General features: G+C 37.3%; 1 protein-coding gene across 1 annotated transcript in view; it reads left to right on the forward strand.

Moving 5' to 3' along the window:
• Positions 1-16,369, forward strand: part of LOC136829728 (ras-specific guanine nucleotide-releasing factor 2-like) — a 59,008-nt gene that overhangs the window by 24,431 nt on the left and 18,208 nt on the right. Inside the window, 5 exon segments of the mRNA XM_067088534.1 lie at positions 10,972-11,074; positions 12,086-12,219; positions 13,447-13,667; positions 13,817-13,966; positions 14,746-14,957. Coding sequence (XP_066944635.1) covers positions 10,972-11,074; positions 12,086-12,219; positions 13,447-13,667; positions 13,817-13,966; positions 14,746-14,957 — 820 coding nt within the window.

Raw genomic sequence — 16,369 nt, forward strand, 5'->3', positions numbered from 1 at the left:
TTGATGATCACTATAAATAAACCAGTAGAGTGTACAATGCATAATAGAATACATTGAGGCACTAGATATGTGCATGGGTGAAATACTTTTAGAAGGAATCGTATCTGTAGCTCATCTTCCAACAAAAAAAAGCAAAAATTTAGGGGAAAATTTGTGTTTTGTATTAATTTGATTACTCTTCAAAAAACAAAAAAGTTAATCCCATACCCAAATCTACCTGTAGAATAGAAAGCATTCAAAAGTAGGCTTTTGGAAGTTGACACATCTGAATATTTCTGTTGTTTGTTTCACCATTTCATGCTTAAGAAGTTAACTGATAAAACTAAAGAACCTTTAGGATTGTTAGGTTCCTGCTGTGAGGAAGGCAAAACGATGGGTGGCATAACTCCTTAGCTATCATAATGTGCATTATTGCTGTTATCCAGCTACTTGACTTTCTGGCAAAAGCTTGTGCTAGCTTCTCACTAATGTGCCAAAAGTTGCCTATACTGGGCATTTAACATAAACCACATTTGGTGGCTCTATTTGTCCCTCACTGGTACTCTTTCAATTAAGCAAATTAACCCAATATTTATCATTTATTCCTTAATTGACCCTTTATACTTAAAATACATGATGCTTTCTTTACATCTAATATTTCTAATGACTTCTGCAAAATATCTACTTTTCATGAGTATTCTGACTAGTATTTCTAATGTAACTTACACTTCTACCTTTGTTTTTCCTACTCTCTCCACCTCTGTTCTTATCCCATTTGCAGTGGGCTGACAAACTGGAAATTTGTAGTTCATCATGTTGCAAGATCCCAGCCTTTGTGATTGGTGATTGGTTTAGATTGAGCTAGTCTTGGGCCAGTATGGGCAGTTGCCCAAATACAAAAAGGGAATAAGTGCCCATGGGGTACTTTTTATGAGGCTTGGGACATTCTACAATATTTTCTTCTTTATTTGCTTAAGCCTTTTCCCCATTGAGTATTAATTGAATATGTTAGGACTGTCCCAAAAGATAGTATGAGTGCAGACTGAAACGATGACAGGTAATATCCATCAACCAGTGCTTTCCAACACAGCTAAAATGCTGGTTTTGACCTAGAAACATTCTTTCTTACATGTAGTATGCATATAGAAAACCATCAGGTATGTGACACTCCTCTAGATTTCACAAGTTTTATCTTAAGACAGCTTTGATGTTGGAAATTCAGATTCATTCAAACTGATTTCTGTGCTGCCTTGTATTAAGAAGGCCATAGAGTGCTTACCTCAGAACTTCACAAGGTTATCATTGTCAGACATAACAGACTTCCTTTGAGTTCCTGGGCAGAACAGGTTTTCTGGTGTTCCTGAGGGTAGTATTATCAGAGCTTTCTGTTATTCTTAGGTTTTATCAATGTTATGGTGACCAGGTTTTTAAAATAAGATAATATAGTATGAATATTATGTAGATCTTGCTCTCATTTATTTTTATCTGGTGCAAAATGATGTAGCAGTCAGTCTGGATAGATTTAACATGGAAAATTTGACTGGCTAAATGATTCAGTTCCATAACTTGGCATCAACAGGGAACTTACACTAAGTGGTGATGTAGAGAAAGTATGGCACTCACCTCTAATAACACCAAGATTTTGATAAACCAATATTAGACATATGAACTGTCCATCCTATGCCTGTTCAAAGGCACTTGCATCACTTTATCGATTGAAAATAAAACACCAACAGATGATGATTCTACACATCAAATTCTTCTTACTGGTTATTCCTGTATTATCTTCTCAGGGTCCAAGGGAAGATTAGGTCAGAGTGCACAATATATACCAGACTTTCTGGAATGCATAAAGAATTCAGTGAAATTATCTCCAGAACACTAACTCTAAAACACTGGGCAAATCTTATGAGCCCGTGGAAGTGTGATTGACTCCCAGACTTTTTGCTAATGCATGTCCATTGCCCTTCCACTAGATAAAAAATTGTAGGCCTTTTTGAACGCAGTCATTGTGAATATCTACAACCTTTACATAATTCTTGGAGCTTTTTAGTGTTCTTGTCACCTGTTCACTCTTCATCCAAGAGGCAAATCCAGTAGATGCGGCCTCACAGGTCTGAAAACACTTTAAAGTTACAGGTAGAAGATCCTTAACATAAATTAAGTGTAGCACCTGCTCAAAACCACAGTCTGCCATAGTCGCAAATGCAGAGGCAAATGTACATGATACTGAATTGTCATGATAATCCTTTGTGGCAGTCAGTAAGTGTGAATCACTCCATCATTGTAGAAAAGGATGCAAATGATGTTCCCAACATTGAATTGGACTTCTAATTTTTTTGGTACTGGATGAAGCATGCTCTTACTTTCGTTGGCTTGATTTGTGAGTGGACTCAAAAGTCATAGTGCTGGATCCATGATCCTTCTCCAACCAAAAACCACAGCTTAGATTTTTCCTAGTCTTGATGCTTCATTCCAGGAATTAACTTTCTCAGTACCCAGTGAGCTCACACTTTGCTCATAGCCACATGGTTGTGAACAATGTATTCCTTTGATCCATTGTTGCCACCTCTGCGTCCACTATATGATGAAATGTCATGGCCTCATTTTGTATTTACTGAAGGCTTGGTGGACCTGCAGTAGTCCTTGGTAGATGTCTTGTCATAACAGAACTCTCCATTCGTCCTTGTGACTATGAAATATATTTGAGACTGGTCCTCATAATATGCTGAGCACAAAAGCAAGAATATCTGCTAGACGTCTTAGAATTATCCAATGTTGGAAATTCTAAGACAGTGAAGTGCATGAAAATGACACTCTCATCTTCCACAATGACCCAAGTTTAAAATATAAAATAGAAATAGGGCTTCATAAATAAAGCTCTTGAATCTGCTGCTTCAGGGTTAGAACAAGAACTTTTTGATTATCCTATGAGTGTCCAAAGTTTGATCTTGGGTAGATTAGGCATGAATTAGTTATGTTAACTCAAAAATTTTGCTGTGTCTCTTCTGACCTCACAGCAAATTAGGTACGTAACAGTTAGTAAATCACCTATGGTAGATCAAAGTGAAGGGCTCAATGTTAGCCACCTCACCCCGAAAGACTTACTAATAAGTGAGTGGTGAACTCCTGAAGCCATCCCTCAAAATGAAAATGGTATATATGCTGTAGATGGACATGCTTATTTGCTCTTCGGCTATTTATCTTTTCATCTTAGTTGGGGTTGATTGCATTTTGTAGCTAGGCTTTTGGGATGAAGCTGTTGGGCCATCATTCCTGCCTTTGTGAATGTTCACAGGGGAATAGGTACCCTGCCACTCATCTCAAGTATGATTACATCTCACGCTGCTAACTTCACTGATCTGAATCACTGGGGGCAAGTGACATTGTTACCACCATAAACAATATATATATATATATATATATATATATATATATATATATATATATATATATATATATATATATATATATATATATACACACACACACACACACACACACACACACACACACACATATATATATATATATATATATATATATACACAGAGTACTGCACTTCCAGAATTTCATAAGTCAGACCTATCAACTCTTGCACCAGTCAACTCTGCCCCTTCATGATCAACAACAATAAATAGCCAGTCCACATGTCCCTTTCATGCAAAACTATTCTCTCTTCTGACAATACATTTCTCTTTACAGCTCTCAATCTAAATTCCATTTGTTCATTGACCCTTTTCTTGGTCTTGACCTCCTTGTGAAACTATTTTCTTTTTTATAATTTCTGTCAATGTACATCTTTCTTTGTGTCCTTTATTTGTCTTGCTTTGCACAAGTTTACTACAAATGTACTTCAAATAGTCTTTTACTTTTTACTAAAGCCTTTAAAGATATCTATATGCCTACAGTAAATATGAGCTCCAGACTCATTGAAACTCCTCATCTACCTCTACTGCCTTTCTTCGTTCTTGTCAAATTCACTTAACTCCGTCCCATATTTACTTCCTCTACTGCGACAATCTACATTCTCATTCATCTGAATGAAAAGATGACCGAATGTGCCTCTATCGACTACTTTTCTCATATCTGCTCCATCTCATCCTTATATCATCAGCTTCATTCTTTTCTCATAATTTTCTCTCTTATCCAGAATCTCATGATATTAATCGCATGATGCTTTATTTCCAATGATCCAGTTCTTTCTCATTGCCATAAGATATACTCTTCTCTAATTCAGTCACAGCTCTCACAACCTGCTAATCACTCCAGTTCTTTCTTTCGCCTACTTTCGCATTCAGATTACATAGCACAACCAGCATTTCACTAATCAGGCTAACAAGAAGCCAAGATTTCTTCTTTTTGCTGACTTTTATGAGAAATTTTAGTTTATGCATTGATTACAGGCCCTCTCAATCATCTCTTTACAGGCCTTCCCAATCATCTAAGTTTCAGTAAAAAAACTTTAGAAATAGCATGTGTGTACAATTCCACACGTTGCCACATATTTTCATGCAACACAGTAGTTTGCAATTCCACTGCTTGTCATGTCAGTCCACCAGACACAGTCACCGTTTCATTCACACAAAACATAGATGCACACCTGGTATTCATTCATTTAACAGGTAAATAGTAAATAGAGTTCAAAATAGTTTTTACCCCTCTAGATGTTGCGTTGGTTTTTGCTATTCCTGCCTCTTGTAAATAAGGTGGTATATGTTCGACCTGGTATTTTACTCTGTTAGTAAACCTATGTTTTGAGAAATAGTCAATAATTAATCACGAAAGACAAAATCTCTCGTAGATTTATATCCGTTAACGATGAATGCATATCAATGCATATGTATGTACCTTAGGTATATAAGTACATATATTCACGCCTCGTACAGGTGTGTTAAAGCTGTATGTATTCATAAATGACAGAAGGCCAATTAGGCAGACGTGTAGATAAAAATTCATATATATATAGTTTAATATTTGTAGTTCTGTAGGGTATGATGCTGTCACATTCAAAAGTACTCCCTTACTGCTAATTATGTCCATCGTCTCCAGCTGCAACTGACACCTGGAGATCTATGATTGTTCAGAGAAGTCATTAAAGAACTTGAAAAAGGGACACGTGGGTTTTATTTCTCCTCCATTTTTTTTAACTTTGTACAAAAGGCAGATTCAATTTCACCCTGAGAGAATTGCACATTTTCCTTAGTGATTACCAGAGCGCCCTTTCATCTAATCTACTGTTATTATAATTCAGCAGCGGGCAAATGTTCATAGAACACAAGCAAGAGAGCGCCACAACACATCCTATAAAACGCAGATAAAAATATAATGAGTCAATAAACAAAGATGTAAACAAGAACTGTCAGACAGATTAAAGTGAAGGGCATCACGAATCAAGGCAGTTCCTTGAACTTATACTTCTGATCCTGCCATGAAGACCGTTTCCCATTTTTGTGGTTAAGGAAATATATAAGACAGCTGGCAATAGGCTTAGCAAAACTATAATCCTCAACAAGGCGCACTCATTCCAAATCAAAAGCCAATGAAAAGAGGGCTTTGGTGGACTTAAATTTAAGTTTGCCCTCCTTGGGAAAGGGGCAACACAACTCTGAGTGATCATGTCCAAGAGATAACGATTGTGGGATGTCTCTCAAAAACCATCCTCTCATTTAGGTTCAGGAAACCTTCCCAGTGATATTTAGTGTTCTGACAGAATTACATGCTGTATTTTCAGCGCCAGGGAAAAGAATGCTCGGAGTCAGTTGTAGCACAAAGTGTATTTAAATATCCAAAATGATTAAATACAACATTACTTGCACAGAGTAAATAAGTCTCACATTCCACATACTACAACTCTTACTGATCTGCTCCATGTCTGTTAATCAATAACAACTTTATTTTACTATGGAGAGGGACAAATAGCTGCAAGAAGAGTTGAAGCACCCTAAGATATCACTATCTCATTTTCAAGACCAACCATGATGTTGCTAGAGAAGATCAAAACAACTCAAGTCCCAAAGCACTACCCTGTGGGACACCAGACATGGCAGGTTTGGGATCACTCAAAACACCATCTAATGCAATTCTCCACAAATGGTCACAAAAACATATAGCCTCTAATAACTAAGTTCTAAAGTCTATATATATAAGCCTTATAGCTAACCCAGTCAAAGTCAGCACTTAAATCAATTTGCACTTCTCTAAACTTGTACATTTGCAAGAATAACTGGTATGTAATCATTTAAAGGATATTGCGAGAACTTTATCGCTCCTTATACTAATACAAGTGGTTAAGGAGCAAGGCTGAAATTAATTTATGAACAAGTTGTTATAGACAAACATTTCCTGAACGTCAGACAGCACTGGAGAATGGATAATTAGCCTGTAGTTGTTCCAGACTTAACTCTTCATCCTCTTTCATATAGGCACAGAATTATATGATTTTCCGTCACCTCGAAAAGTACCTTTCAGAAATCAAAAATACCCGACTAATTTTAGAAGTTTACCAGACAACTTTTCAAAAACAACTGGAAAGCTTGTCCAGGTCTAAACATCGCCTGTCACGGCTGTCAAGAAACTTTTTGACGTCCCTTGAGCAATGAGGGGAAAAGTAGCTCAGGATGCCAAGTATCTGCTGGTCTGCTAGTATAGTGGTCAGTGTTGTGGCATGCCGCTCAGATGTCATGGGTTCGTGTCTCCCCAAGGGCAATGAAACCTCATTGGCTCTGTATCATGATTGGTCACTGCTGCAGTGTGGGTTCTGCAGTAGGAGGTTGAAACCAATATTCTTTGGAAGCTTGAATTTCACGTCAATGTCCCCTTTGGTGCGCTTGTTCCATGTGAATAGGTTTCATCTACTGAAATAATAATAATAATAATAATGGTCTGGAAGAGGAAAGTCATCCCTTGACGACCCAAGAAGTAGCTCTACTTTGTCCTTGGGAAGGGCAGGGTATTAGGTATGCTAGATCTAAAACTTTTATGCAGTCTATTTTTTTTTTTAAGTTATTACTTTTAACACCTCTTAGCATATCTGTTAACTGTAGCTTTGTCGACTTTCACCATAACTTTAGCATGTCAGCTAAGAGCTTTTGTAGCACTCTCTGTTGATTAGTCTGTTTGACATGAAATGTGTGATAGCATCTGATTCAATTTCTTGAGAAAATGAAGACTAGCATTAACATGAAACAGTACTCATTGCAACAGAGCTACATTCTACCACTTCCTAGTTAGCATGAGACCTATGCTATTATTCAGAAAATGAACACTATTCATATGGAACAAGCCCACGGGGGCCATTGACTTGAAATTCGAGCTTCCAAAGAATATGGTGCTCATTAGGAAGTAAAAGAAGGTAAAGGGAAATAGAGTGAAGAGATCTCACTTATGAAAAATAAAAAATAATGAATTAATAAGTAGATAAAAATGTATTAAAATGCAAGAATAGCATCAAGACAGTAATGCATTGCATCTTTGCTTGAACTTTTGAAGTTCCAATTGCACGACATCCTCTGGGAGACTATTCCACAGTCCAGTGGTGTGAAGAATCAAGGACCTCTGGAGCTAAGAAGTCCGACAGCGAGGCACATTTACTGCATGTGGGCCTACACTGATTAACTGTCCATCAGTGTGGCTGTGACTAGTGATGCCATCACTAGCAGACATATTAGCTGAAAACTTGATCCACGACATGGAAAAATGTGTAGACCCCTTTTTAACTAGGATACAGTCAGAAGATTGACATAACCCCGTAACAAAACTATCATGCTGATCAGTGATAACTGATCCAAGCTAGCTTCTGTACTGAGCACTGAAAGATACCTTGATGTCAATGGATTGCACCAAACTCCTCAAGTTGGCAACTTTGTTTTGTATGTTTATATAGTTAAGGCTGTAACTATTGCTAGGATCATCACCGCTTGGGATATAAAAAAAAAACTGCCTTAAATTTCCATTTTGAAACAAGCATTTCATAAAAAGAAATTCAAGTCACACTGATAAACATGACAATGAAGCTTAAGAAAACTCCTTCTATGGCCTTGAACATTTAAATGGAATAACTTACATCTTAATTGAATTAAAATGAATTGCAGGACCTGGGCTCAACTGAGTTCCACCAGGTACAATTGGAAGCATAAGGGCCAAACAAGCAAAAAGCTTAAGGTGATAAAACTGATCAAATTGACATTAGAAAGGTACTGATTACAAGAGCATCAACACTAAATCTAACCACCAAGGTATATTTCGATGATAGAAACTACTTTCCCTCTGCCTCTACCTTAGTAACTACTTGAGCTAGTATTATGTTTGCTCATCACCTTTCAGTGATTAATCACAAGGAAATGATGATGTCTGACTACTGTAGTCTTCACTAAGCAGAATAGGATACATTATATAACAGATAAATAACAGATCAACACTTTGACATCAGTGGCGTAGCTGGTATTCCATCAGTTGGTGGGACCTAGGTGGGGCCTAAAATTTTTTTGAGGGGCCAAGGAAAATTAAACAAAACTAATGTACCAATTCTGTAATTAGTAAAACATACTATTCATTTTGCAAATGTATCAAATACTGTAGAGTTAAAGTTTAGTTACAAAGGGAATTTCAACTGGGGCGCCACTGGGGAGCCAAACACCTGACTAGGAGGCCCGGGCCACCCTGGCCACCCCATAGCGACGCCACTGTTGACATCCACATCATCAGCCATTGTGATTCTATAAATGTAAGACAAATACATTCAGCCATATCCCTGATGAACATAAACACATATTCAATCCTATTTATCTTTCTACTCTTACAGACTGTTCCGTAAACTTGAATTCCGTCTCCTTTTCTTCTGATTGCTCGTTCATTTCTCTTCTGCCTTTCGTTCCCCGTGTCTTACCGGTTCCCTGATTTTGTTGGATTATTATGATTCGCAGCTCTGATTTATTTCACATTTTATCGAGGTTTGACACCCAGACCCATAAGGTGGGATCAGTAGAATAGAAAGATATGATTGTGTATAACGTGACAGGTAACAATATATATGTATATATATAGATAGATAAATTAGATAGATAGATATATAGATATATATATCTATATATATGTACATTTATACACAAGTATATATATATATATATTGTATATATATATATATACATATATATATTATATATATATATATATATATATATATATATATATATATATATATATATATATATATATATATATATATATATATATATATATATATATATATATATATATATATACATATATATATATATATATATATATATATATATATATATATATATATATATATATATATATATATATATATATATATATATATATATATATATATATAAGTATATATATAATCTGAATAGTCAAAAAGATAAAAAAACAGTCTCTTGATTACATTATTTTAAAGCATTGACAGCAGGGTAAATAAGCTTAGTTTTTCAAGAAATTGTATCTTGAGAAAAAGAAATAATTATAAATAACTTCCAACTGTAATTGAGAAGAAGCAAGCAGGTTAACGTTAACCCTCTGTAACAGAGAATAAAATAAGTATTAACTTTCTGGAGACTAAAACAACAAGAATTAACTTGGGGAATTAATTAGTAAAGTAGTAATAGAAATTAACTTTAAGTGACAGGAATTGAGTAGGGCATCAAATCATAGTAAGTGATGGGATTAACAGAGAAAAACGGAATGACTTGAGAAACAAGTATAAAAAACTGACCCAAGGAACGCGACCTAACAGGAAAATAAAATATGAATGGCTGATTTGGAGTAAAATTACGAGAAGTTACAGGGAATAGGAAGATTTTGATGGCGAAGAATATTCTACAAATGGAGAAAGGCTGGACAACCAACCAAGTGAAAGGTAACTGAAACACATTGAAGAAAAATACCAAAAAAGAAAGCGAATAAGGAGTAAAGAATAAGAAAAGTTCAACACAAATTTATTTCCAGGTTCCCACCTCTACGAGAGGGTGGGGAACATGAACCTGGGATATGCGAGGCGGGAAAAAATGAGGGAAGGTAAAACACAATGGGTGGTACACGGCCTCCTAGGAGGAGGAAAGGTTCCTCTTTCATCTCCACAGAAAAGCTACTAAAACGGTACATGTAAGGAGACGGTACCAAGAGCAGTTTTTGCCAATGGCTCTGTGTCTTTTCTGAATCTTGCAGCTTATTATCAGTCTGAATCCTATTTATCTAATCATAATAAGGGATGGATATCAGTTCATTGTAAAATTGTCTTGCAATGCCATTCAGTCAGGTGAAATTGTAACAATTCTGCTATGAAGTCAGGCATTAGGAATAAAATGTTCATTATGCCACGCAACAGGAATGTAACTGAAGATGCTCCTTGGCCCCTTAGGAACCTCTGGTAACCAAAGGGTTAGATGACCACAGGTTAAGGAACTTAAGGTAACGTTGCTTCACGAAGTAGAGCTTAAGTAGCTGTCTAATGACCTGATTGTTGAAGATGTCGAAGGCCTGGACTCATTCAAGTAAAAATCAGAATGGAAAGAAGAAAATCTGAATATGTGAGTGTTATATTAACCACCCTGGGCTAGGAATCTAATTTATGTTCCTGGGGTATGGGTCACTTAGACTGGGATAAATTCTAAGCCTGAGCCTGGAATTTTTATTTATTTATTTATTCATTTATCCATTTATTTATTTCCAAATAAATAAATAAACGCTATAAATCAAAGAATTATTCCGTTATTAGTAAACAAAACCAATACAAAAAAATATGCAAAAAGAATTCCAGAACAAATAAAGATCAATATGCAAAGAAACTAAAACTTTGCCATGCAGTTTATTCGATTAATTGACTGATTAATAATAAGTTATCTGACGTCACAACTGTCAGGAATGCTTACGCCAATATAGTAGTGGGAACAGTGTGGGCATCTGAGTGACTAGCTTAAGGAAAATAGCAATAATCTTCTCAATTCGACCCAATAATTTGAACAGGTTCCTTGATCCAAATCTTGGGAGACCACCCTTCAATAAACAAGACTCGTCTAGGCCACTTCAAGAGTGAAAAGGAGGCGGTTCGTCAGTGCTTCCTCTTCAGGTAGGTCCTGATAATAGTTCTTTAGTTTCAGGTGAGCGTCTGACGTTTGTGTGTGTGTGTGTGTGTTTACCGATTATCTCCTAAAATAAATGCCCTCCCAAGCAGCAAGCTTCAGTAATGCAAGGAAGGAAGGTTAAAATCATGGGCCAAATGATTGCTCATGGGAGGACCTCTCGAAATCGAATCAAAATAATGATGATCCAAGTCCCGGCAGGTTCTTCACTAAGTAATTCTGGATCTTTTATTTATTCAAGCAGCAGCCACCGACCATTTGAAGAAATATGTGAAATCGAGATTACATACAAACAATACATTATCCACTGCTAAGACACACGTCCTTTGAATGCAAATATTAACCTCATTTTAAAGAAATGTGTTTCATAAAGATTCATATTGGCAAAATCTTCAGTCCTGAAAAATATTAAGAAATGATTCCTTTTTGGAAGGAAAAACCCAAGCATTTAAGGAATCAAAATGTACCTATTTAAGTAATCAAACTTACAAGAATTTTTGAAAACTTTCGTTTGTTCGCTCTTGAAGAGGGCCTTATGCCAGCAGAGTTACAGCCATTAAAACAGTTTTCTGCCCAGACACTGAGCTTTCAGTCATAACTGACCAATGAAGAATTTCTCGGAAAATCTTACCTGGTAAGACAATTTCTTCTCCGCTTAATAAGAGTGTATGTATGTATGTATGTATGTATGTATGTATGTATGTATGTATGTATGTATGTATGTATGTATGTATGTATGTATGTATGATTGACTGAAATTTCTGCAACTGTAACAATGGGATTAGAAATAATTTAAATGTATATTCATCAAAATGCAATGCAATTTATTAATTGCAATCAAATTGCTATTGTGTGTAAATGTTTGTTTATTACTCTGTAACCATTTGTCAATTTGCTAATTTTCAGTATAATAATAATAATAATAATAATAATAATAATAATAATAATAATAATAAAGTTGACAGCTCGCATTAACTACTAATGCATTTTTGTCACAGCAACCACTTCATCATGGCGACGAGGACGTCCGCTGGCAAGCTCCACTTGGTCTCCGGGGTGGGCAAAATCGCCCTCAACGACGCCACTCTCATCGAGGACCCCAGCGAGGAATTCTGCCACGCTGACGACGCAGGTCAGTTCAAATAACAAACGAGTAAAAAATGCGCAGAGTTTTCTGTACAGCGTATAATGTTGTATGAAACTCTCAGCAAAGGCCCATGAAACTTTCAGCCATAGCCCGATAATGGCCTCATGACGTTGTCACCTATAGCGATGCCAGACGCACGATCATTGCTTATTTTAACCTTAAATCAAGTAAAAACTACTGACGCTAGAGGGCTGCAATTTGGAATGTTTGATGACTGGAGGGTGGATGATCGACATACTAATTTGCAGCCCTCTAGCCCCAGTAGTTTTTAAGATCAGAGGGCGGATAGGATAAGTGCGGACGGACAGACAAATAGCCATCTCTATAATAGTTTTCTTTTACAGAAAATAAAAATGCAAAAGGGGGTTTTGTCATGATTCATGCTAAGTTTATGGAGTGGTCACTTCGGGGAGGTTAGGCCGCTTCTTGAAGGAAATGGCAGTCACTAGAACTGTGAGGTCAGAGTGCTCTTTGTGGGAAATGGCACCATCAGTAAGAGTAAGGTCATGTCACTCCTTGAGGAAAACAGTGACCTTAGAACCGTTGAGATCAGGTCACTCCCTGAGGGTAACAGTAGTCTCAGTAGAACTCAGGTCAGCTCTCCCCTTGAGGAAAAACAGTGACTGAGATGAGGTCCTTAGAAAATAGTAGCATCAATAGCATTGAGGTCATTCAGGTCACAGCCAGCAGATCTAAGGGCAGGGTAGGGTAACAATAGTGTCAGCAGATCTGAGGCCAGGTCACTCCTTGAGGGTAACTGTAATAACGGTAGAACTGAGGTCAGGTCACTCCTTGAGGGTAATGTTAGTCTCAGTGGCACAAGGAAATGGCACTGTCAGTTGCACCAAGGTCAGGATGCTCTCTAAAGGGAAAGGTAGCATCAGTAGCAAATAAGGTCAGGTCTCTCTTTTAGGGAAACGGTAGCATCAAATGACCTGAGGTCACGAAGCTTCTGGAAGAAAACAGTATTATCAGAAGAAGTGAGACATTTTTTTTATTAAAGCAGTGGCGTCAACAGCAATTTTTTCCTAAATTCTAAAACGTTCCCAATTTTCAAGATTCTAGACTAAGTTTCCTTTTTGCAAAATAAAGCCTTAAGTCCTCCCATTTCAAGTATCCGAAGAACGCCAAATTTGTTTTTGCTTTGAACTGTCAAATATGTTGCCAAATAAACACCAAAATGATGCTGATTCTTCTTCTTCTTCTCCCAAGACTCGACCGTGAGTTCCTTCTCCTCCCAGAGCAGCAGTGCCAGCGATAGCTCAGTAGCCAGCAACAGCGACGCGTCGGGAATGGGACCAAATTTCGCTGTGGAACAGACTAACCTCGACTTCAAGATCGTCGTGGAGCAGAAGAGTGGCCTCCCAATCGTCATCCATCTTGTCGCTCCCACGATGCAGGAAAAACAGGCTTGGATCAGCGATATCAGCCACGTAAGACACATTACTTTCTGAGTTACAAGGTGATTCATTAGACTTGTACATTCATAAAAGAAGGCCAAGATGAATATACCGATGTGTGAGTAATTAAAAGAAAGCTTAAAGTGCTGGTTGACTTAATGTTCTCTCCCTTTACCCCAAAGTGTCTGGACAACGTTCACTTCAACAACTTTTTCCGCTCGTCTATGTCCGATACATCTTCAATAACGATGCCACACTTCATCAAGAACGACCCCAAGCTCTTCAGGGACGACATTGACATCAGGTTCTCCCGTACGCTGAACTCTTGCAAGGTAAAGCACCGTTAGTTAGTGTAGTGTCAATAATTTGATATTTTATTTAATTTAGGAGTCTTCTACAAAGTGTGAAGTACGCTGACTTGCAAGGTAAAGCACCGTTAGTCAGTGGGGTGCCAATAATCTGAGATTTTATTCAAATTATGAGTCTTCTAAAAACTACCAAATCATCTGGCAGTGTATTTAGCTGAAGAGTCTTACAAAGGAATCAAACACTCTCACAATTAAATTATCTCAGATGTCACTTCTAATACTAACAGTAAATGCCAACTGACAGGTTATTCAGTTGATGATCCCTGTAAAAACAGTAATTTCCTCTGCTAATTTGCCCAGTTGATGATCCTTACAAATTTCTCATTGGTAATTATAGTACCAACAGAACTATAAATGCCATCAGACAAGGTTCAGTTGACGATCCCTGCAAAAACATTAATTTCCTCTGCTAATTTGCCCAGTTGATGATCCTTACAAATTTCTCATTGGTAATTATAGGGTACCAACAGTACTAGAAATGCCACCAGACAGGGTTCAGTTGACGATCCCTGTAAAAACAGTAATTTCCTCTGCTAATTTGCCCAGTTGATGATCCTTACAAATTTCTCATTGGTAATTACAGTACTAACAGTAAGAATAAATGCCAGCAGACGAGGTTCAGTTGACGATCCCTGTAAAAAACAGTAATTCCCTCTATTGACTCATTCTGTTGATGACTCATAAATATCTGATATTCCTCATAGAAATGCAACTTGCTAGAATTCTGACTTTCTTTCCCACAGGTACCTCACATCCGCTACGCTACCCCTGAAAGGCTTCTGGAACGGCTAACGGATTTGCGCTTCTTATCTATCGACTTCTTGAACACCTTCCTCCTGACTTACCGTGTGTTCACCGACGGCGTTACTGTTTTAGAAGCCCTGAAGAAGGTCTATTACAACCCAGAATTCAATGAACAGAATATGGATGACTCAAGAGACTCGTCTGTCGAGAGGTTGGTACAGTTTCCTTTGGGAAACACATCCAAAAATGCATATGTTGTGTGTGTGTGTATGCTTCTCTTGTTTGCACGCATACTTACCCCGGAGGCTAGTACTAAACACGGCGAAACAGTGACTCACCTACACCATGTTTAGTACTAGCTCCTGGGGGTCAAATGTATGTCACCGTGTTTAGTACTAGTCCCGGGGGTCAAATGTATTTCACCGTGTTTAGTACTAGCCCCTGGGGGGATCAAATGTCCCTAAGTGCATTTCGCTATCTGGCTGAATTTTCAGGCAGTTCGTGAGACGCCTGGTTTCACTATCTGCCTGTAACATATATACGCCTATCATTTCTCAAGTATCATAACGAGTACGAAGGGCAATCAGATGAAGCTTAAACCGTTTCACTTTGCTGTGAAATTCATCCCATGATATCACTAATGGTTCTAAGCAAAAACAAGAAAAGGAAAATTCTGCATAGTTAGTTCCCAACTCGCAAGTACATCATCGTCCCCATGATTCATAGTAGGTCGAAACTGAACACAGGTCAAGAGCCTGTGCATAACTTGTGAGCTTTAGAATATAACGTGATAAACTTTCATTTATACTTCAATTGACATTATAGATTCTTTATATTTTTAAATTGTATCTGACGTGCATATTTGTATTTTCGGATGAATAGGATGCAAGTTCTGTTTGAAAATCAAATATGTTGCAAGTTTGTGTAGATGAAAGTTACTTGGGGTCCAGGCCCTGTCGGACGAAAATTGAACAGGCCACCAATCAGAATGGGCGAAAGTTTAATATGAGTTGAATGAATTGAAAGTCGAGACTGAGGAAAGTTGAAAAGGTTACGGGTCCAGGAAGACGAAAGATGAACAGATCGTAAATATTGGTGGTCTGTGAAATGGCATGCTGTTAACATAGTGGAATGATATCGTAAAAACGGTCATCAAACAGTTTGCAAAATTATAAGTTTTAAGAAAAATAAAATTAACTAATGGCATTTATTGGTCATGAAAATACTATAACCAAATAGTTTATCAGCCTACTGCTTTGTAATGTCACATACAAGACAGGGTAGAAGTAATAAGAGAATTGGAGGGAAATTATTAGCTAAGACCCACACAGTATTTATGGTTCTCTAGCACAGTGGCTCCCAACCTATGGGTGGTTACCCACAAGTGGGTAATTTGGATAATTTGTGTGGGTAATGGAAGGCCACTATATGATTTATAATTTGTATCTTAAAATTTAGAAATTGAACAAAAACACGAATTGGCAACTTTGCCTGACTGGCAGACTGGCAGTTGGAGCTTGTGAGTGCTGAATCTCAGTTGAGCAGTTGCTTTCAACCACCTGAGATATTACTGGCATGTACAACTGAGATTATATAAATATATATATACAAATATAAAACATC

The sequence above is a fragment of the Macrobrachium rosenbergii genome, chromosome 45 (genome assembly GCF_040412425.1).
Source record: "Macrobrachium rosenbergii isolate ZJJX-2024 chromosome 45, ASM4041242v1, whole genome shotgun sequence".
Taxonomy (NCBI): Eukaryota; Metazoa; Arthropoda; class Malacostraca; order Decapoda; family Palaemonidae; genus Macrobrachium; species Macrobrachium rosenbergii.